Source organism: Aquarana catesbeiana, linkage group LG04, assembly GCF_042186555.1.
Source record: "Aquarana catesbeiana isolate 2022-GZ linkage group LG04, ASM4218655v1, whole genome shotgun sequence".
In the NCBI taxonomy this organism is placed as follows: domain Eukaryota; kingdom Metazoa; phylum Chordata; class Amphibia; order Anura; family Ranidae; genus Aquarana; species Aquarana catesbeiana.
Genome location: NC_133327.1, coordinates 381,209,469 through 381,233,098, shown reverse-complemented (window position 1 = coordinate 381,233,098; position 23,630 = coordinate 381,209,469). Strand labels below are relative to the sequence as shown.

Genomic DNA, 23,630 nt, shown 5'->3' with positions numbered 1-23,630 from the left:
AGCTGTGGTTTGTCTAGCAAAAAATATCACTCTCCCAATGGATAATTCAACTTCTTTCAAGGGTCCTCTCAACAGGCGAATAGATCTTGATTTGAAAAGAGTGTATCAAATGGCGGGCAGTGCATGCAAACCAGCAATTGCCTTAACATCAGTATCCAATACCCTGCAGACATGGACAGAAAATATAGAGACAGCTATTCATCAGGATATTCCCAAGGAAGAAATGATAAAGGCCCTAGACGAACTTAAACTCTTGTCAGACTTCGTAGGCTAGGCGAAGCAGCAATTGATATTATCAAGTGCTCGGCGAGGTCAATGCTACATGCCGTAATGGTTAAACGGGCCCTGTGGCTGAAACCTTGGGCGGCTGATACTGCATCCAAACAAAATTGGTACAAAATACCTTTTGATGGGAAAGAACTTTTTGGCAAAAAAGATTAAAAAAGCAATTTCCCGGCTCACGGGAAAAAAAAAAATTGGGTCTGCTTCCCCAGGACAGAAGAAATAGACGACCCAGAGGACCGCCTTCTAGATTTCACCAGTTCAGAACAAGAGATTATAGACAGCCCAGACAGGGAAAAGACACCATGAGAAACTGGAGTACACAATCCACCTTTCTGAAGGCGCCCAAGCAGAGAGCCTTGCCTAACCTACTAAATCTTTTTGACGCTAAACCATCCCAGGAGGTCCCGGTAGGAGCAAGGCTCAGGCACTTCTCCAGGTATGGATGAGAAACTGCAAGGATCCCTGGGTAGTTCTCAACAGTGCAGTACAGTCATTTCTGGACATTCTTAGACTGGCCTCCAAGAGACCTATTTACACCTACTGCTTCAATTCCTTTGTTTCCTGCAAGACCGGTAAGCGGTTATACCAGTACCTTGCTCAGAGAGGTTTTTGGGGTTCTACTCCACACTCTTCCTGGTGCCCAAAAAGAACAGGGGATGGAGGCCTGTGATAGACCTCAAGAGGCTAATATCTCTGGAGAGATTCAAAATGGAACCACTACAACAATAACCCGAGTGGTTCATCCAGGAGACTGGATGTTGTCGGTGGATCTCCAGGATGCATATTTGCACATCCCCATTCTAAAACCCTTTAAAAAATATCTAAGATTTTAGATTGGTCAGACCCAGTTACAGTTTCAGAGCCTCCCATTTGGCCTTTGCACTTCTCCCAGGGTCTTCACCAAGGAGCTGATTGCGATTCTAGCCCCCCTACGGGAGCAGAGGCTCAGAGAGTTTCATAATCTCGTCGACCTTCTTCTAGCAAAGCATCCAGCCCAGCTAATGGAACACAGGAAGATCTTATTAGCAATGCTGGTGGAGCATGGGTGGATAAGCAATCATCAGAAGAGTCACCATTCTCCAACCCAACAGATGATTTACCTGGGTGCATTTTCAATACCAGGGATGGGACGGTGTCCCTACCTCCCCCCAGAAAGCAAAAATAATTGTTCAAAAGGATAAGGAAGGTGAGGACACGTTTCCACCTGACAGCTTCAGCCTACTAGGTGTCATGTCCTCTTGTATTCCGATGGTCCCATGGACGCATTGGCACTTGAGACACTTCCAACTAGGATTCCTGAGACAATGGAACAGACACCTGTTCTCTCAGTCTATAAGCATAACGGCCCCAATGCACAGGAGTTTGAAATGGTGGATGAGGAAAGAGATGCTTCTGAAACCACGCCAGCGCAAAGGGATGAGGAGCCCACTGCAACCAAGTGTCAGTCCAGGGAAGATGGGCATTCAGAGCGGCAGATATCGTATCGAATATACTGGAAATTCGAGCAGTATATCTCGCATTGATAGCCTTAGCCCCCCAGATCAGGGGGAGATCAGTTCTGATCGAAATGGACAACAAAGCAGCGGTTTCATACATTCAATGCCAAGGTGGAACACACAGCAGCTCCCTGTTGAGGTAGGTGGAACCCATCATCATCTGGGTAGAGAGGAAACCGAAAGACTGAAGAGCAGTCTATCTCCCAAGTCACCTGAACAGAAGAGCCAACCTCCCGGAGCTTCTTAGACCCCAAACGAGTGGTCTCTACACCCGAGAATATTCAGGTGGATAGTGCACAGGTTGGGCCTTCCCGAACTAGACCTATTTGCATCGGTAGTCAATACGAAACTACCAAAGTTTATCTCATGTCTGCATCATCCTTGGGCAGAAGCAACAGATGCCCTGTCAAGTCCCTGGCCATACAACCTAGCTTATGCCTTTCTTCCACGACTTCTTATCCTGAGATTCCTCTCAAGATTAGCTATAGAGAAGATAACGGTCATAGCAGTCCTACCATATTGGCTGAGGCATCCATGGTTCTCGACAGCAATATACCCAAGTGTCAGTCCTCCAGTGAAGATACCTACAATATCCTTCCTTCTGTCACAAGGGAATCACGTCCATCCAAATCCCAAAAAGCTGAATCTTCATGTCTGGATATTGAGCGACAGAGGTTCCAGTCCCTATTGTGTTCAACGGTTATCTCAACTCTGCTCAAGGCACACAAGCCCTCAACAAATACCATGTATGACAAGAGTTTGGAACAAATTCAGATTCTTTGCCGCTGGCAAAAGCTTTGATCCCAATACACCTTCCTCTTCCCAAATTTTAGATTTCCTTCAAGCAGGCCTAGACTTGGGCTTAGGACTAAGTACCTTAAAAGTACAAGTGGCAGCAATTTCTGCTGCAACCGGCAGCAGATGTGCAGAAGACACGCTAGTGGTGCATGTGAAAAAACAGGCAGTTCCAGGTTTGCAAACCTCCTTGAGGACACCCTGGAGGAGGGGTGAAACGTGTCGACGCATTTCCGGTTTTACCAGTGACGCTACTTCCGGTATCCATGGAATGCACGGTGCGGTTGTGAACCCGGAAACACACTGATGCCTGTTTTTTCAAGCCATCTCGTGAGTGGCGTTTTGTTAATGCGCAGACAGTCAGTACTTCACTATATGCCTTCTCTCTCTTCTTTTAATATATATTGTCTCCCCTGGTCCGCATGTTAACCATTTGTTGGAGTTCCTTCGACCTTGGATCTACCATCATGACTCCACTAAGCGTTTGACTCCTGGATTGCAAAGCTGAGGGTCTACAGGTTCTGGTGAGTGGGGTTACAAGAGGGGATTTCTTGCTCTTCGTTGAGTGTGGTCTCTAAACATTTCCTTTGAAGCCTGCTACTTGAGTTGCCGCTGGAAGCACTTGCCACTTTATACATATATTGTATTACCACTTACCGTTGAATATTTTGTAGGCACTTTATTATGTTACACTTTTTCCATGAGCGCTGTTAAGACTTATATATCTCTTTTTAAGGTCTAGTGCCTTTGTAACAGCTGCTGTGGTCTTCACTAAGCACAATTTTGCACATTATATATAGTTCTCCATTGGCGCAAGTTTTAGTTTGTTTTATATCATTCAGATAACTGCTTTTTCAGCCGGCGATTCCCTACACCATAAGAGCGATCATAGCGGCTGGTCAGCCGCTTGATCGTTCTTACTGGCGGCAGGAGGGTACGCCCCTCCCGACGCCCTCCAGTGCTTCCACAGACTCACCGCTGCGTTTGGTGAGCCAGAGAACGGATCCTCCATCCCCGGATGATCACCATAGAGATTTCTGGCAGACCAGATGGTCGTCGGAGGCCAGGTGCGATGTTATGACATCACGCCCGGCCTCTGCATTAAAGAAAAAACGGCATCGCCTCGGCTGGGAAGCCGTGATAGTTTTTTTTTTTTATTGCAGGCATCCCAGCCTAGAGGTGAGATGTAGGGTCTTATTGACCCCATATCTCACTGTAAAGAGGACCTGTCATGCCATATTCCTATTACAAGGGATGTTTACATTCCTTGTAATAGGAATAAAAGTGATCAATTATTTTTTATTTTTAAAGTGTCAAACTAAAAAATATAAAGTAAAATTAACAATAAAAAAAATAGATAAATAAAAATTTTTAAAGTGCCCCTGTCCCAGTGTGGTCACACGCAGAAGTGAACGCATACGTAAGTCCCACCCACATATGAAAACGGTGTTCAAACCACACATGTGAAGTGGCGCCGCGAACGTTAGAGCCAGAGCAATAATTCTAGCCCTAGACCTCCTCTTTAACTCAAAATATGTAACCAGTAAAATTTTTTAAAGCGTTGCATATGGGGATTTTCAAGTACCGAAGTTTGGCGCCATTCCACGAGCATGTGCAATTTTGAAGCGTGACACGTTCGGTATCTATTTACTCTGCGTAACTTTATCTTTCACATTATGCAAAAAAAAAATGGGCTAACTGTACTGTTTTTTGTTCCTTTTTAAAGCACGAAACTGTTTATTTTTTTAAAAAAAAGTTTCTAAAATTGCTGCGCAAATGCCGTGTGAGATAAAAAGTTGCAATGGCCGCCATTACATTCTCTAGGGTCTTTGTTAAAAAAAAAAAAAAAAAAAAAAAAAACTTATATAATGTTTGGGGGTTCTATGTAATTTTCTAGGAAAAAAAATTATGATTTTTACATGTAGGAGAAAAATGTCAGAATTGGCCTGGTTGGTAAATGGTTAACCACTTCAGCCCTGGAAGAATTTACCCCCTTCCTGACCAGAGCACTTTTTGCGATTCGGCACTGCGTCGCTTTAACTGACAATTGCACGGTCGTGCGACGTGGCTCCCAAACAAAGTTGACGTCCTTTTTTTTCCCACAAATAGAGCTTTCTTTTGGTGGTATTTGATCACCTCTGCGTTTTTATTTTTTTGCGCCATAAACAAAAAAATTAGTGACAATTTTGAAAAAAAAATGCATTATTTTTTACTTTTGCTATAATAAATATCCCCAAAAAATATACAAAAAATTTTTTTCCCTCAGTTTAGGCCTATTCTTCTACATATTATTGGTAAAAAAAAAAAAAAATCGCAAGCGTTTATTGATTGGTTTGCGCAAAAGTTATAGCGTCTACAAAATAGGGGATAGTTTTATGGCATTTTTATTGATAATTTTTTTTTTTTTTACTAGTAATGGCAGCGATCAGCGATTTTTATCATGACTGCGACATTATGGCGGACACATCGGACAATTCTGACACATTTTTGGGACCATTGGTATTAATACAGCGATCAATGCTATAAAATTGCCTTGATTACTGTAAAAATGTCACTGGCAGTGTAGGGGTTAACCACTAGGTGGCATTGCAGGGGTTAAAGCGGTTGTATAGTATTTTTTTTTTAACTTTTACCTACAGGAAAGCCTATAATAAGGCTTACCTGTAGGTAAAAAAAATATCTCCTAAACCTGTACGGTTTAGGAGATTTTCCCCTTGCTATGAGCCGCTGACTGCAGCGGCACATGCGCACAGGGGATTCTCGGCTGAAGGCCCGGCAAATGCCGGACCTTGCCGGGAAAGAAATCTCCCGCGCGCATGCGCGGGAGTGATGACATTGCGGCTCCAGCCACTCACAGCGCCGGAGCTGCGACACCTGGAAGACACGCCGAGGCAACATGTCAGCTACCTCGGCGTTGACCAGGTAAGATACCGACGCCTCATTCTAAGGTAAGTATTTCATAATGAGCTAGGATGCGGTGCATACTAGCTCATTATGCCTTTTGCCTTACAGGTGTATATAAAAAAAAAAAAATGTCAGCGGGTATACAACCGCTTTAAGTGTGTCCTAGGGAGTGATTTTAACTGTGGGGGGAGGGGCTGTGAGACACATCACTGGTCACCGCTCCCGATTACAGGGAGCGTGATCAGTGTCATTAGGGAGAAGAAGATGCTTGTTTACATTAGCATCTCCCCGTTCTTCCTCACCGTGAGAGGATCGTGGGTATGCCCACAGACATAGAGTCCGCGGGACCAGCGCTCACGGAGCTCCCGGTGGGCGCGCGCCCGCAAGCCGCCTCTTAAAAGGGAAATGTACATGTACTTTAATCTGCCTGTACGTGCCCTTCTGCCGCAGTATGTCTGCGTGAAGTGGTCGGGAAGAGGTTAAAGCTTATTCCACCAGGTCAGTCTCTGCCTCTTGGGCAGCAAGGGCGAATGCATCAGTTGAAACCATCTGCAGATCGGCATCATGGTCATCTCAACACACGTTCATGAAACACATTACATGGTAGATCCAGGGGCTCTCTCTGTTGAATTTGGCAGACAAGCCATCAAAATAGTGTTATCTAAAACTAAACAATAGTCTCTCTTCTAAATAAATAATTTTCTAAGCATGATCCCACCCATCTAGCTTGTTATTTGTCATGGGTATGCTGCCATGGAGGCACCAGGAACACAGAAAATTGCATCATACTTAACGTAATCTTCTTTCCCTGGTGCCTATCCATGGCAGCATACACACCCACCCAGGGTATGCTTTATTACGTAAGAATGCTGGGGGGTCTCTAACCCTCTCAAAGATATTCACTGATCGCGAGGGAGGAGCCAAGGCGGACCTTATCACGGGTATGCTGCCATGGATAGGCACCAGGAAAATAAAATTATGGTAAGTATGATACAATTTTGTTTTTTTTTGTTTTGGATGGAGTGGAGAGGGAATAGAACCCCTGTTAGTTTATTGCTATCTGTGCACACTCTCTATTTCTCCTGTTTACCATCTTCATCGAAAGTGAAGAAAATCACAAATTTTGGTTTGACACCAGAACAGTAATAGATGGGAAATCTTCCAAAGGGGACACGAATTCTGGCGACACCCCAGGATTCCCTCACTATTTTGGCTATGGGACACAGTGAAGGGAAATCCCTATGGGACACAGATGGCAAAAAAAACCCTGACAGGGGTTATAATCCTCCCTTACTCTATACAAAAAAAGGTCTTGCAATTAGTTCTACTTTAAGGCAGATGCAACCAAGCTAAATGTAAACAAAGGAATATATACTGTACATTGGCCCTTGCTTATAAGCAAGTCTTAAAGAACAGTAAAAGAGAATGCAGAGGTAGTACAAAGTAGCATTACATTCGTGAATATAATACAGTTGAACACAAATTTAAATATACAGTATTCCTCAATAGTCACAATGAATGCTAATCTGTTTCGTGTGCACCAAATGCCTTTGTAAACCTAGATGTTACCTTGTGAAAATAGAAGTGGCATTATTATTGTGCTGCACATAGCCTACATAGCTTGTACAAAGATCAGGGCTGTGGGACAGAACCAGCATGTTCTTACACTACAGGCTGTCTGCAGAAAACTACAGGGAAGATATACAAGAGCAGTCATCTTTCACGAGAAAGAACAGCAGCACCTAGTCTGAGAAACAACTCTATGTAAAGTACCTGTACTTTGCATGGTTTCGGCGCCAGCGATGATGAGTAGACTCAGTGGGATGAGTAGACTCAGTGGGATGATGTACAGCTGACAACTGACAAGCTGCAAGTGGGCCACCCACTCACAGCAGAAATCCTCAGGAGATAAGAGAAACATGACTGGACTCCACAGACACCTGATGCACGAGCTGGAACTACTCATCACCGCTCGCTCCGAATCCTGCGTGGAGCCCTGTGTGCCGGAGCTACATCACAGCACAACCATAGACAATTCTGTTTTAAGAACACCTAAAACCCATTATTTTGGTAATGAATGGGTGAACGGGTTAATACTCCCAGGATGGTCACCACTTTAGGGCACCCTTGTGAACACATGATAGACCTGAGGAAGGAGGCTACGCCCTCTAAAAATAGGATTTTTATAACAGCTTACCTGTAAAATCCTTTTCTTTGAAGTACATCACGGACACAGAGCCATAGTAATTACTATGTGGGTTATAGGCCACCTTCAGGAGATGGACACTGGCACACCCCAAGACAGGAAGTCCACTCCCTATATAACCCCTCCCACTACTGGGAGTACCTCAGTTTTTGTAGCAAAGCAATACACGTGTATACTAGAAAGAAGGGAGGGACCTCTGTGTCCCGTGATGTACTTCCAAGAAAAGGATTTTACAGGTAAGCTGTTATAAAAATCCTATTTCCTTAATCGTACATCACGGGACACAGAGCCATAGTAATTACTATATGGGATGTCCCAGAATAATGCCAACTGAAGGGAGGGAGGGAGACACAACAAAATTAGGGCACCATGAGATCAGAGGACTTATACTGCTGCCTGTAGTACATTGCGCCCAAAGGCGATATTCTCATGATTTTTTACATCTACCTGATAGAATCTGGTAAATGTATGGACTGAAGACCAAGTTGCGGCCTTGCAGATTTGAGCCATGGAGGCTTGGTGATGCACTGCCCACGAAGCACTAACAGCCCTTGTTGAGTGCTCATTGATTTGAAATCTTCCCCTTTAAACCATAAGCTTGAACAATTACTTGTCAAATTCATTTGGAAATACAAACAAAACATCAGTTTTTCAAATCTGAGCAGTCGCCTTCAAGTAGACCTTGACTGCTCTCCCCACATCAAGAGAATGTAGTGACTTTTCTTCCATAGAACCGGTTCTGGAAAAAATGAAGGTAGGACAATATTCTGGTTTAAATGAAAAAACTTGACACTACCTTCAGTAGAAAGTTAAGATGAGGACGCAATACTACCTTATTCTTGTGAATAATTAAATATGGCTCTTTACAAGAAAGAGCAGCCAACTCTTATACCCTTCTTGCAGAAGATATGGCTACCAGAAAAACTAGTTTCCTTGTCAAAAGGACCAAGGGAATATGTTGTATCGGCTCAAAAGGCTGTTTCTGTAACACTGACAGAACTAAATTCAAGTTCCAAGGGTTCAGGGGTGACCTAACCTGAGGATTAAGCCACGTTACCCCCTGAATAAAGCTATGAACCAAAAGAATGCGAAGAAAGTGGTCGCTGAAATAATACCAATAAGGCCGAGACCTGGCCCTTGATAGTACTCAAGGTCAACTTCATTTCTAATCCCATTTGTAAAAGGTCAAGGATTCCCACTGTGACATACTTCCTGGGGTGCCAACCCCTGGATTCACACCAGGAGACATATGCCTTCCAGACTCTATAATATATGATTCTGGAGGCCAGCTTCCTTGCATTAACCAAGGTAGATACCACTGAACCAGACAGCCCATGCTTCTTCAGAATGTTCAATAGCCAAACCGTTAAATTTAGCGTTTGTAAGGTAAGATGGAATAAAAGGACCTTGCGAGAGAAGGTCTGGACGTGGTGGTAGGGTCCATGGGTCTCCTACCACCATCTTTATGATCTCTGCAAACCAAGATCTCCTTGGCCACAAGAAATCACCGACTTCCCTTCCGGTCTGATTCTGCGAAGAAGTCGTGGAAGCAGCAGAACAGGAGGGAATGCATAAATCAGTGAAAACTGATTCCACGGAAATACCAAGGCATCTGTTCCGCAAGCTAGTGGATCTTTTGTTCTTGACACAAAGTTGTTGATCTTTTTGTTGAACCTGGACGCAAACAGATCTATGTCTAGAATCCCCCATCTTTGAAATATTGCCAGGAAGATGTCGGGGTGAAAAGACCATTCTCCTGGGAAAAACTGCTGGCGACTCAAGTAGTCCGCCTGCCAATTCTCTATTCCTGGAATGAAGACTGCCGATAGGCAAGGTGCATTGTTTTCTGCCCAAGTTACGATATGATTCACCTCTCTCTGGGCTGCACGACTTCGTGCCACCTTGGTGATTGATATAGGCCACTGCTGTGGCATTGTCAGATTGGATCCGGAGAAGACAATTCTGTAATCTGAACGTCCAGGCCCTCAGGCCAAGCGCGCTGCCCGAATCTCTAGAATATTGATGAGCAAGGTCATTTCTGACCTGGACCATTTCCCTTGGACAGTCGCCTCTTCCAGGACTGCTCCCCAACCTGAAAGGCTGGCATCTGTTACCACCTTCCAGGTAACTGGTAGGAAGGATTTTCCTTTCTGCAGATTCTTGGTTATCAACCATCGAGGCTCTAGTGCACCTTTGGAGACAAACACATTGGGAAATCTAGAGCTTGGACCTTCTTGTTCCAAGCCGATAGGATACTGTTTTGCAGCAGTCTCAAATGAAACTGAGCATAAGGAACGGACTCGAATGAAGCCACCATCTTTCCCAACAACCTCATGCAAAGTCGAATAGGAGGATTCTTCTTTGCCTTGACTACCTGAATCAGCTCCCTTATGGCACTGATCTTCACCTGGGGTAAGAATACCCTTTTCTGGGCTGTATCTATAATCAGACCCAAGTATTCTAATCTCCTTGATGGTTTTAAGGAAGATTTTTCTAAGTTGAGAATCCAAACTAGGTATTCCAGGTAGACTGTGGTGACGATACTTTGGTCCAAGCTACTGACTGGTCTATGAAGAGCAGATCGTCTAGGTACGCTAAAATCGTTATACCTTAAGCCCTTAATCTAAAGGAGGGGCCAGAACCTTTGTAAATACTAGAGGAGCAATAGCTAGTCCGAAAAGGCAAAGCTACAAACTGAAATGAAGATTTTCTATCTCGAAACGTAGATATTTCTGGTGAGCGGAAAAAATAAATAAATAAATAAATAAATAATCGGTACATGGAGGTATGCATTCTTGATGTCAATGAAAAGGTTTGAATAAAACCCAATCCCTGCTCTTCCATGGGGACCACCGATATCACCTTCTTTTTCTCTGGATCCCTGGAAATGTTTGATCTGAGAAAAGGAGGAAATGGGGACTCTCGGAACTCTACTTTGTACCCTAGAGTTATTGAGGAAGCCACCCATTTGTCTTGACACTCTTCCTACGAGATCCTTAAGAACTGCAGAAGTCTTCCCCCCACTCGAGCGAGCGGGGGCGCCCCTTCATAAGGAGGCTTGTAGGTTTCCTTCCCCAGGACTTCTTTTGTCCCTGGGGTTGACTCTGAGGTTTTCCTCTTGAATTTGGCGGAGGCCATCGAGACTGCCTGGAGGCTGATGCTCCTGGCACTGGAGAAGAGGCTCATTTAAATGAAATACCCTTACTCCTTTTCCTAACTGGCAAAAGGGTACTTTTCCCATTAGAAATTCAAATTCTTTGGATGTACTTATCCAGATCATCCCCAAACAGCAGCTCACCACGGAAAGGAAAACTAAACAGGAGCTTTTTGCAGGGTGCTTCGGCTGACCAATTTTTCAACCATAGAATTATAGAATTACGCATATGCACCAGCCCCAGCGTAAGGTGCGAGGTCTGGAGAATAGAATCTCTCATAGCGTCTACTGCAAAATATAATGCCCCTGGTAGCTCAGCCAAATCTTTGGCCTGCTGATCAGAAATAATCTTGAGCACCTGTTTAAACTAGTGTCTCAAGGATTGACATACACCAATTGCTGCCAGCGCAGGCTGAGTTACAGAACCTGCCAGAGAAAAAGTGTTTTTTAAAAAGAATTCCAGCTTTTTTTCTGTTGAATCCCTGAGCATTGTCTACCGGACAAGTCAAACTTTTATTCACAGAAGATATAGCAGCGTCAATTGCTGTTATCTCCCATTTTTTAAATTAAACTCTTCCTCCTTAGGATAAAGTGTTGAAAACTTTTTAGGAGGAAAAAAATGTTTAACTGGGTGATCCCACTCAGAATATATAAGCTTTTCCAGCAATGAATGTATAGGAAAGGCATGCGCAGCTTGGGGAGGCTTCAGCAAACCCAAACAAGAAGTAGGCTTGTCAACAGACTCAGTTAAGGGTAGCATAAATGTGGAGCGGACCAATTCAGTAAGAGATTGTACAATCAATCTTTCAGATTGTGAACCTGATCCTTCCACATTTGACCCCTCAGAAAAGGAATCATCAGCCTCTTCCCAGTCCCCTGAGAAAAATTCATCTCCTGCCCCTGGTTCCTCAGATTGAGGGTCCTGGGTAACGGGAGGGGACCTATCGCGCTTAGTCCCACTGTGGGATGTGATTAAACCTGCTAACCTCTGCTCCAATCCTAATATGGTTGATAAAATAAAAACGCCATTACTGCACGCCAGGAACGGCGTTTTTACACATACAACTCCATGATTGTGCCTGTTTTGATCTTACTTTTTGTAAGTACCCATTCCCTTATGCAATAAAAACCGTTTTAATGGTACTTCACTATCAGTCCAATTCTTTTTCATTTCTGGGTACCTTTTTGTCTGGCTGAGAACCATTCTATAAGAACCTTTGAGCTGATGATCTGACACCAATCCACCATCCCTGGATATTACTCCCAAGCTTTAATTGACCCCCAGAATGAAAATCTGGGTGTCATCTGGATTCGGTGAGTGGGGACACATGAGGGAGTGTTGTGTACACCTGAATATTTCTGAAGCATTTTGCATTTCCTTCATTTTTGGATTGGAGCACTTTAGTCACTATTTTTGGGACTTTGTTTTGTTCATTATATATATATATTTATTTAGTTTTTTTCACTTTTATTGCATTTGCAAGCGCTATATTTAATTTACATAGACAGACACAGCCTTCTTTATTCAGAACCATAGGGTTATATCGCTTCCGCAGGAGTAGGCAGAACAAACAAAACATCTGGCCACGCCCATGGGCTGTCCTCAGTCAGTATATAACCCCCCCCCCCCTGCTCTAGGTATTCAGTTTAGTAGCAAGCAGTAATAGAAGTATCAAAAAAACTCCAGAGGGGTTGGTGCTGTGTCTGTCAAACTCAGAGAAACAGATTTTACGGCAAGTCAAAAATCCTATTTTCTCATTCGTTCATTGACAGACACAGCCTTTATTCAGAATCATAGGGATGTTCCAAAGCAGTGCTAAACATGAGGGGTGGGACAACGAAAAATCCCAAGGCTAACACAAGAGCCAACCAGGTAACAGGAGCTTCACCCAGGATAAGCTGGAACCCAACCTGAACGATACCCCTTCAAGAAGGAATAGAGCCTCTAAACAGCAGCCGGCAAAAAACTTGCGGCCAAAATAGGCATCCGGAGATGCCAACCCATCCACTTTGTAGAACCTGTGAAAATGTACACCGACGACCAGTGGCTGCCTTACAAACTTGCGCAACGGACACCTGATGACAGAAGGCCCAAGAAGAATGTGGCGTAACAGGGAAAGGAGGAACCTGATCCCTGACAGAATAGCCCAGAGTCATGATCTGTCCGATCCATCCAGAAACCAGGTCGCAGAAGAAGCAGACAGCCCCTTTCTTGGCCCGTCTGTAAATACAGTGAGCCTGACCCAACCGTTAAAACCAGCGACTCTAAAGCAGGATGGAACAGTAGGTCCTCCCTGAGAGGCAGTCACCAAAGAAACGTCAGCGACCAGGCGTATCCAGACGGCGTGCCCAGACTGAAGGAACCCATCCGGAGCCAAAAGAATGACCGGAATCCCCGCAGCCATGATCCTGAGCAAAAAACCCCAGAAGTTGGAGAGGAGGAAAGGCATAGAGCAAACGTCACTGGCCCCCTGGGCCACCAGAACATCCCGTGACCTTGCCAGAAACCTTGGCACCGTCCTGTTGAGCCAAGACGCAAACAGATCTACCTCAGGAGTGCCCCAGCAGAGACAAATCTGATGAAACACGACCCAGTGAAGGGCCCACCCCGTGGCCCAACCCTAGCCAACTGATGTATCCGTCTGACAGTATTCCACTCCTGAAATGCGTACGTCAGAAAGGGCCGGAACAAGACAGTCTGCCCACCGGTGGATACTGCCAACAGCCTTTTTGGCCTGCTCTGGAGAAGGACATAAGCCACTGCCGTTGCCTTGTCCAACTGGATCCGTACCGGGAGCCCCCGAAGTCGAACCGTCCATGATCCAGACCTAGTCTGATCGATTGAAGTTCCAGGATATTACTTGGCAGTCCGGATTCCACCACTGTCCAACGACCCTGAGCAGAGCTCAGTCCCAGGACATCTCCCCACCCGGACAGACTGGCATTGGTGGTCACCCTGTTCAATACAAAGGGAGAAAGGATTTTCCCTGCCGAAGAACCAGAGAGCGAAGCCACCAGACAAGGGAACCTCTGGGCGATTGTCAGAGACCTTGGGCATTTGTCCCATTATGCCAGGATCTCACCGAAGGGAGCTTGTATGGAGATGTGCAAATGAAATTGCCTCAAAAAAGGAAGATACCATCAGACCCAACACCCACATGCAGATCCGCAGGGGAGCCCACCTGCTGGACAATAAATGAAAAACACCGCATGCAACTTCTGGAGTCTGTCCAGGGGAAGAAACGCACTGGCCAGAGCAGAAGCTGGTCAGGCTCAGATAATCCAACGTTCTGGCAGGGCCAAAGCAGACTTCTGATAGTATAGACGCCAACTGAAATCAGTGAAGGACTGCCTGTATAGGAACTACGTTGCTCCTCGGGGTAATTGAGAAGTCAGAGAAAATCGTCCAGGTAGCCCAGGACCGCCAACCCCCACTGACAAAACCATGCCAGATCCAGGGCCAACACTTCGTGAACACCCGAGAAGTGGTGGCCAGATTAAAGGTCAACATCACGCGCTGATAATGCTCCGCACCCCCAGCAAAATGGAGGAAGTGCTGGAGTCGGGAACATAACAGAATGCACAAGTAAGCATTTGTGATGTCGTAGAAGTCAGAAAGTCCCCATGATGGACTGCCACTGCCGCGCGGACGGACTCCATCCTGAACTTCTGTACCCGCACAAGGTAGGTCAGGGCCTTGAGGTAAAGAATTAGCTGTACCATCTCCATCTTTTATGCTGTAAACAGGTTTGAATAAAACCCCTGAAACGGTTTCCAGTATGGGAACTGGGACAATCACACTCTGCAGCAACGGGGCTTGCACAGCCCCCCCGCGGAGAACAGCAAGCAATCTGGCGACAGACGTCCATTGGAAGTAAAAAACAAACTTTTTGGAGGAAAACAGCCGCAAAATTATCTTGCAACCTGACAAAATCAAGATGCAACATGATGTCATTCAGGGTAGCCCCCCAAAATACATATCCAAGCACCACTGAGGAAACAGAAGCTCAGCAACCAGGGGAACTGTGGCCAAAAGGAATAGCGGACAAACTGCAGTCCCTACACAAATAGGACTGCCAAAGTAGCAAAGGCAGGGGGATTCTGCTCCCCCTCCAGGTATGTCAGCTGGACCCTTAGAAGCCAGAGATTCCTCTATTGGAGCCATGGTTGCCTTGAGCAGCCTAGAGACAGGGCGGTTAACTACCGGTGGAACAGTCCCCTTCTGAAGGAGGGACTCCCCAAAAGGGGTACCTTACAGCAAGCATTTTTGGAAAAACAAAAGGCACTTTGGACACTCCCAGTCTTCATGAACAAATTTGTCAAAATAAGAACGCTGTCGCTGCGCAAGACTGCTTATCCAAAAGGATACCAGCCCTCCGCCGCAACCACCACTGCATCCCCCATCTTGAAAGGTTCCCACACACATGTAATAAGTGCGACAACCAGCGCCCCTTCGTGCACTTCTACCTTCATCCTCACTCCCTGACCAGATAGGGAGCGTGGTCACCAGCCCACAAGGTGGGCCATGTGTGTGGCAGCAGAGCCAGAAAGGATTGTTCGACAGAGGAGGTAGGGGAAAGCAGGGGTGCCCTATACTAGGCGATATGCCTAAGCACTACACTACTCCAAAAGGAGGGGGGATGGGTTGGGGCCCACCAACCGGAACCCCCCGCCTGACGGCCACATAGGGGATGTCAACCGAGGCCCCGCACAGGGAGCACAGACCGGGGCCCCTCACAGGGGCGCCGACCCCCACAACGTCACCCCTCTGGAAAGGATCAGCCACGAGGCCCAGTAGGCCGCCGACCCAGTAGGCCACTGCAAAAGCCATGGGCTAAATTTTTGGCTGGACCAGTCCTGAGCACTACTCGGACGGTAGGCCGTAAAGCCACGGCCTAAATTTTGGGATGCCGGCCGCAGTGTGCGGCCCGTGGGAGGGACCGGACCAATCCGAGCCGGTAGGTAGAAAAGCTGCGGCCTAAATTTTCAGCCGCTGACCGCAAGTGCGCGGCCCGCTGGGGGAACGGACTGATCCTGAGCCCTGAAGGACACTCGGTCGGTAGGGCGCAGGGCCGTGGCCTAAATTTTCAGAGTGCGCAGCTCACGGGAGGACTGGACTGGTAGGCTGCAAAGCCATGGCCTAAATGACGGGAGCAGGACACCCGATCACCCACCTCACAGGCCCAACCACCAGATACCCCACCAATACAACCCCGAGCGTGGGAAAAAAGAGGGGCCGTGTGTCCAAAAAGCCCCTAGGCTGGAAGCCTGGGCCTCACCTGGTAGGGAGGGGGGGACAGAGAAGATGGGGGGAGGGGGGGTGGAGGAGAGCCCAGGAGGGACTGACCACCCCAGGGAGTACCCATGCCCCACACCACTCCGGGGAAGGAAAGGAGGGGACCACTCGCCTCTCCAGCGAAATGCACGGGTAACGCCCCCGGCAGGGAACTAGGTCCTTACTCCTGGCTAGGCAGAAAAAAAAACTGAATACCTAGAGCAGGGAGGGGGTCATATACTGACTGAGGACAGCCCATGGGAGTGGCCAGGTGTTTTGTTTGTTCTGCCTAGTCCAACTCCTGCGGAGGCGATATAGCCCTATGGTTCTGAATAAAGAAAGCGGTGTCTGTCAAGGAACGAATGAGAAATGCTTTCTTTTTTTTTCAAAATGTTAAGTCTTTTTTTCATTTGTAGAACAAAAAATAAAAACCCCAGTGGTGATTAAATACCACCAAAAGAAAGCTCTATTTGTGTGAAAAAAATATAACTTTTTTTTTAATTTGGGTACAGTGTTACATGACCGCTCAATTCTCAAAGTGTGACAGCGCTGAAAGCTGATAATTTGTCTGGGAAGGAAGGGGGTGAAATTATCCAGTATTGAGGTAGTTAAAGTGGTAGTAAACTCTTATTTGTGATTTTTACCTACAGGTAAGCTTACCTGTAGGTAAAATGAATATCTCCTAAACAGGCACCAGGCGAGCAGCAGCCTGTGACGTCACCGGCTCATGCACTCTGAAGGAGCATGCCGTTCATTCAGAGCTGTGTGCCGTGACCGAGTCACCCGCGCGCATGAGTGACGTCATTGCGGCATTGCCATTGAAGCAGCGGCAGCCCATGGACCCGGAAAGAAGAGCGGTGAAGCGCCTGCAGCAGTGAGAGCGTGCCGCTGGAGGGCTTCGTTTCAAGGCCAGTTTCTCATAATGTGCAAATATGCTATGCATGCTAGCATATTTTGATATTGCCCTGCAGGAGAAAATTTTCTTTTTTTTTCCCACAAGACTAATGTGTTAAAAGTATTACTATCCTTCACAATTTATTTCACCTTTATACGTGTCAGCATAAAGCTATAACCTAGGCAGACATAAAAATCATAAATAATTAGGTATATCTGTCAACAGACATACGCTCACTTAGTGCGGATAGACTCCTGTTTTTCAGCAAAGTTATTACCGTGGAATTTATGTAAAAAATTAGTCGTAACTTTATATTTGACATTTCTTAGAAAATGCATGAGCCAAGTAAACCTATAGAGCTACCAAGCTTTTATTTGGCTTGTAGTATAATGCAATGTTTTTACATTTTTGCAGCATTAGATCACTTTAATGGAAACATATGGTATAGTAACAGCTACTGAAGTCAACTCTGAAAAGTAGGGCCCAAACCCCAGGCACACACTTATTGGCATCATTGAGCTTGATGGAATTGTTTGCAACAACATAGTGCATAGCTTGGACAGACATTGGAGGGTGGGTGCCAGGGTTCCCTGTGCACACAGAAATGACATTGCTCAGATGTAAAAGTAGCATAAGGCACTGCATAGTGCCTCCTTGTTAGTTGGGGTCAGCTTTAGTATTCTTTATCATTCAATAGGCATACATTAATGCGTTGAAGTGTGAAAAATGCATATTCATCTCAAAACGCAAGCTGAATATTCTTGCAAAATTTTATCCGTATCCTCAATTTCATGCCCCAGGCCACAGTTCTTAGTTGGTCTCAGTCAGTTAAAGGATGTCATCATGAAACAAAACTCCTGTGTGAGAAAGCAGACCACATACTATTTCCATTGCAATAACCCAATCAACTGCACCAGAAATAGTATATAGCACATTATTTAAGTAAAAGGATACTTGCATCAGAGCTTTCTTACCCAGGTAGATTGCCAAATTCAGTTTAACATAGAAGGCCACAAACTACAACCACCTGGGTCTCCCTCAAGTTACTATTCTAGCAATAAAAAACATCCCAATCCCAGGTAACTGATTTTTAAGTCAGTTTAATCAGCATCAGCTGTGAAAGTTATCAGAAGAATATTCTCCTAATAATTAAAATAGGACTTAAAAAAATAACAGCCATGGATGTATGCTTGGTATAGTCACAGATACTGTGACTTTCTTATTTCTCCAAGGAGTGTCAAATCCAACATATTTATTTAATCACTCTCTACATCAAGTGGGTTATAATCTGGATCATCTTCATCATCCAATTCTAAATCATCCAAATCTTGGAACAGGGATTCATCCACCTCGACACTGCTGCCTGCTGTAAATAAGAAGATGATAAGTCATTTACCACATCTAACATTAACAAAAAATAAATAAAAGTTACAATGGTGGTCCAAATTTTCACTTTGGCCAACAGAATATGCCAGGACTCACAAAGACCAAAACTATAAATAAGGGGATAGCCTCTAAAAGCTTTCTTTTATGAAGAAACAAAATGCACTTTGTTTTACTATAAGGCCATCTAGTGGTTGTATCATTCAGCAATATAAATATCGCTTGAAGAAAATGACAGAAATAAAAAAAAGCTTGCATATACAAATGGCAACAGTTTCAGCCACATGGTCCTTCCACGTGCAATAGTAGTTACTAGTAATTGTCAAAAATGTACTATATCAGTTCATCAAAAAAATCATAATAAATATTATAAAACATATTAAACATTATATAAACATGACACTGAAACACCACTTATTGGAACTAATAATGCCTTCTGAAGAGCCTCAGTCTCACAGTGACAACCTCGGTACATATGAACCTAAAGCCTTTTATGGTATCTATAACAACAAACAGAAAATGAGAACAAACCTTCTTCCAGGAACTTGATGTCAGAGGTGTCTAGATTATGGTCCGTTTCAAACAATTGCTTTCCTGCATGACCAACGTAGAAATGTTTATGTTACTTTCAGTGATATCAATTAACACAACAGAAATAATTAACTCCACAATTTAAAAACAGAATTAACTTAACGCATACAGAATTTTGCTCATGCTTTTGTAACAATGAGTTGAGAAAGGAAAAATTATGCAGTAAACGTTATCCAGTAGAAAAAACAGAATAACCTATTAACACGTGGGTACAGGAAAATGTCTATTTCAAAACAGCACAGCGGATTCAGGATGGGGTTAATAGGCTTTTTTTTTTTGTTCTGGATAATGCTTACTACAGAGTTTATGTAAAGAAAATGAGAAAATTTTTGGACAGCCGCACTCCAACAAAGTAACCTTTATTCGTCAAAAAAAGTCAAAAATACATGCCACAGCAGAAGTCCTATCCAATTATAGGCTTATTTCCAATCTCCCTTTCATATCAAAAGTACTTGAGAAAGCCGCTGCTACTTACCTTCAGGACCATCTTAAACATAATAACCTTTTTGAAAAATTTCAGTCAGGTTTCCGCTTTGCTCACGGTACAGAGATTGTCCTCGTCAGAGTTACAAATGATCTCCTTATATCTGATGCTAGCTCTCCCTCCCTCCTCATCCTCCTGGACCTTTCTGCTGCATTCGATACTGTTGACAATGGTATTCTTTTAAACCGGCTCCATCTTACCACTGGATTAAATGATACAGCTCAGTTGGTTCAAATCATACCTCACAAACTGGACAGAATACATTTCTCTAGGTCATTTCAAATCAAATTCACATAAAGTTACTTGCAGTGTCCCCCAGGGGTCAGTTCTTGGCCCCATTCATTTTATCCTCCATCTTGCCCCCCTTGGCCAAATCATCAGCCGCCACAAAATTTCGTTCCACTGCTATGCTGATGACACACAGCTATATGTAAATGCAACAGCTGAAACTCCATCTTCACAGTCATCCGTATCTGTACTCACAACCTGTCTTGAGGAGATAAAGGTATGGATGGAGCATAACTTTCTTCAACTAAACAGTTCTAAAACTGAATTTATCATGATTGGCACTCCTCACCACACCAAATCATCATATATTACCAGCATCACCTTTTCCGGTTCTAACATTCCTTTTTTATCAATAGTCACAAATCTTGGTGTAAAAAATGGACTCCGAACTCACTTTTGAGGCCCACATGAAATCACCTATGCAAGACTTCTTTCTATCACCTCTGTAACATCTCTACACTCCGTAACATTCTCTCTTTCTCAGATGCCGAAAAGCTGGTTCATGCTTTTGTCTCCTCCATACTGGACTACTGTAACGCACTTCTCATTGGGATTCCTAGAAAGAGTCTGCAGAGGCTTCAGTACATCCAAAACTCTGCAGCAAGGATCCTGATGAGAGTGCGGAAACATGAGCACATTACCCCCATTCTCCACTCACTCCATTGGCTTCCTGTCTCCGCCAGGATTGAGTACAAGGTTTCTCTTCTCACACATCAATGTATCCATGGATATGCCCCTCCCTATCTTAAAGAACTTCTCCAACCATTATATACAACACGTCCCCTCCGGTCCACTCACTCAAACCTTCTTCATATACCCAGAACTAGACTCAGGACAATGGGAGACAGGGCCTTTTGTGCAGCTGCCCCGCACCTGTGGAATGCACTACCCGATACCTTGAGGGCTCCTCAATCCACTGACTGTTTTAAAAAAGATCTTAAGACATTTCTTTTTAGCAAAGCCTTTTGTCTTTTTTAGATGTTTGTTTTGTTTGAATTTGTAGCACTTAGAGATCATTTGAAAAGCGCAATATAAATAAAATGTATTATTAATACGCGTTTCACACTATCAAACAGTGCTTAATCCTGTTGAATAAAGGCTACTTTTTGGAGTGCGGCTGACCAGAATTTTTCTCATTTTCATTGCTATATGCATTGCCAGCACCTGTGGCTTCTAAACTAGATGAGAAGTTCATTCCAATTTGATCTACCTGGAGCGGCAATATCCCTTTCCCTACAGAGTTTATGTAGTTAAGACATAGCAACAAAAGTAAAAGCAGAAGCTTAACTAAACCAAAGAACAGAAATTGCACTGCTGTACAGTAACATTTGATCCTGTGCACTGTGCTGCGATAAAATGCAGACATGCTACATTTTATTAGAAAAAAGTGATTTCGCGCAATAATCAAGTGTGGAGGAATAAATCCTCTGGATAAAGTGCATGCAGTGCAATAAAAGAAAAAAAAAAAAAATCAATAAAGATAGAGTGCAGTAAGTAGTATGTAAATAATCACTACAGGGAACTTGTAGAAATATCACATAAATAGTAAACACATAATATAAATAAGCATACTTAATGTGGAAAAATGGTCCACTAATAAATAGTGTGGTGATGAAACAGTGAAGAAATAAATATTGGAATCGTGGTGGCGATATCGGAGCCTCTGTACGAGACACTGACGGAGGAATTTAAAGGAGAAATCCACAACGGGCTTCACTGACAGCACCTATCAGCGATTACACCTATACATCTTTACTCCTAGATGCTATTTACCAGCTTGAAGGTGAGAGTTCTGTGAGACCATATTCAGAAGTCTCTATATGGAATTCTTATGGGTTATTTAACTGAATTACACTGCTAACCAGTCACCCACTTGATCATCTTTTTTAATCATCCACGATCCTTCATATTAGAGACTTTTATGAATTATTTACTTCATTATATGGACTACATATTCTAGTATATTTTATTTTACTCACTTGGATTTCACATTAATTATATTTATTGATTCCAATATTTATTTCTTCACTGTTTAATCACCACACTATTTATTAGTGGACCATTTTTCCACATTAAGTATGCCTATTTATATTATGTGATTACTCAAAGTGTTTACTATTTATGTGATATTTCTACAATTTCCCTGTAGTGATTATTTACATACTACTTACTGCACTCTTAATTTATTGATTTTTTTCTTTTATTGCACTGCATGCACTTCATCCACAGGATTTATTCCTCCACACTTGATTATTGCGCGAAATCACTTTCTTTTCTAGTATTATTACATTTGTGTTGTTGTAAACACTTAGATTTTGCTGCAATTATTTAACACTACTTCTTCACTCTTTATTATTCAATACTGATAGCGAAGGACACTTTATCACTGCATGCTACATTTTATCACAGATCACTACAGCGCAGATTTGGGCTGCGGTACAGTGTGAATAGGATGCAATGCTTTTAAAACAACTGCCTTCTGTGTGTCCTGTTGGTGACTGGCATTCTACAAGTGTGGAAAAATGCCAGTCACCACACTATGGAGGGAATTTACTAAAACTGGAGAGTGCAAAATCTGCTGCAGTTCTGCGTAGAAACCAATCAGCTTCCAGGTTTTATTGTCAAAGATTACCTGAACAAAATAAAGTTAGAAGTAAACTGGCTACAATGCACAGCTGCACCAGATTCTCAGTAGTAAATCTCCCCCTATGTGTGAAACAGCCCTTACTTTTAATGTACTGTATATAGAGCCCCAGAACAGGTAGAATGTTGGGACTACAGAACATCCCCCCTTCTCCTTTTATCCATGAAAGAGAAGATGTTCTGTAGCCCAAGTAGATAAACAAAACATTTTTGCAATTTTAGTTTTGTGCACAGGACATTGGATTTCTAGCAGGATCAACAGGTTATTATATTGTCGGCCAACAAACACGAACATAGTGAAGTACTAGACATACTACAAGGCGATAAAGAGGAAGTTCAATTGTCAGGAGCCACCCTTTGGGCTCCTTCTGCTAATTTCATGTTAGTAGAAGCTTGGCGAGTGTTGATTTGCGCTTTTCATTTTGTTTCTGAACGGCCGTTCATCAACCAGCCATGTTGCGGAATCGGAGGAGATAACGTGTTATTTATGATTGGCCTTGGAGTTATTGCTTTGACCCAAGTCCAGTCCAGGAACAGGAGGGGGAGGATTTCATGGACCAAAAATTGGTTGCTTTATTAATCGTGACCAAATTATGTCATATGCCTTTGCTGCGAGAGCTCCAGGAAAATAATCCAGATGATTTTCAGAATTATCTCGGGTGACGGCCCCTGCTTTCGCCAACTCTTGGCATTGTTGACCCCCTATATTAAGAAGCAGGACACATGCATGAGGTTTTTAGGTTTACTTTTTGGTTGAATAATGATTTGATTTGGTATATTTTCTATATTTTTGGATGAATAGAATGCACTTTTTGGTTAAGTTCTATTGGCAGATAGCATGTCTAAATTTTGTTTTCTTTTTTTAATGCACAATAAAAAAAATTGTGTAGAATAATACTTGACTATGTGTTTTACTTCAAATGACAGTTTGGGAGTAGGCAGTTACATTTTAAAAATTACAATGTAAAATTAACAAGGGACACCAACATAGTTGTATCTTTGATCTTAAAGACTAAGGGATAATGGTGTTGTGATATCTTGCCAAAAAAAAAAAAAAAAAAAAAAAAAAAAAAAAAAGGAAAAGCATAATATATTATTCTTGATATCACTAGAAAATAAACTCCATCAGTGTCACCAGCAAAGCAGCTTCATTATTATCCCATTAAAGAAGAGAATTGTCCGCTGCATTTCGAGATTTCATAATCTGCCGCGTCACGAATGTGAATTCTCC

At 43.6% G+C, this 23,630-nt stretch overlaps 1 protein-coding gene across 1 annotated transcript in view; it reads right to left on the bottom strand.

Annotated features, from left to right (window-relative positions):
- Nucleotides 1-18,094: 18,094 nt before the first annotated feature.
- Nucleotides 18,095-23,630, bottom strand: part of RWDD1 (RWD domain containing 1) — a 35,313-nt gene continuing 29,777 nt past the window's right edge. The window contains exons 6-7 of the mRNA XM_073627125.1: nucleotides 18,925-18,987; nucleotides 18,095-18,376 (exon numbers count right to left, since the gene is read on the bottom strand). Of these exons, the coding sequence (XP_073483226.1) occupies nucleotides 18,267-18,376; nucleotides 18,925-18,987 (173 nt within the window). The 3' untranslated portion in view covers nucleotides 18,095-18,266. The remainder of the gene's footprint in view (nucleotides 18,377-18,924; nucleotides 18,988-23,630) is intronic.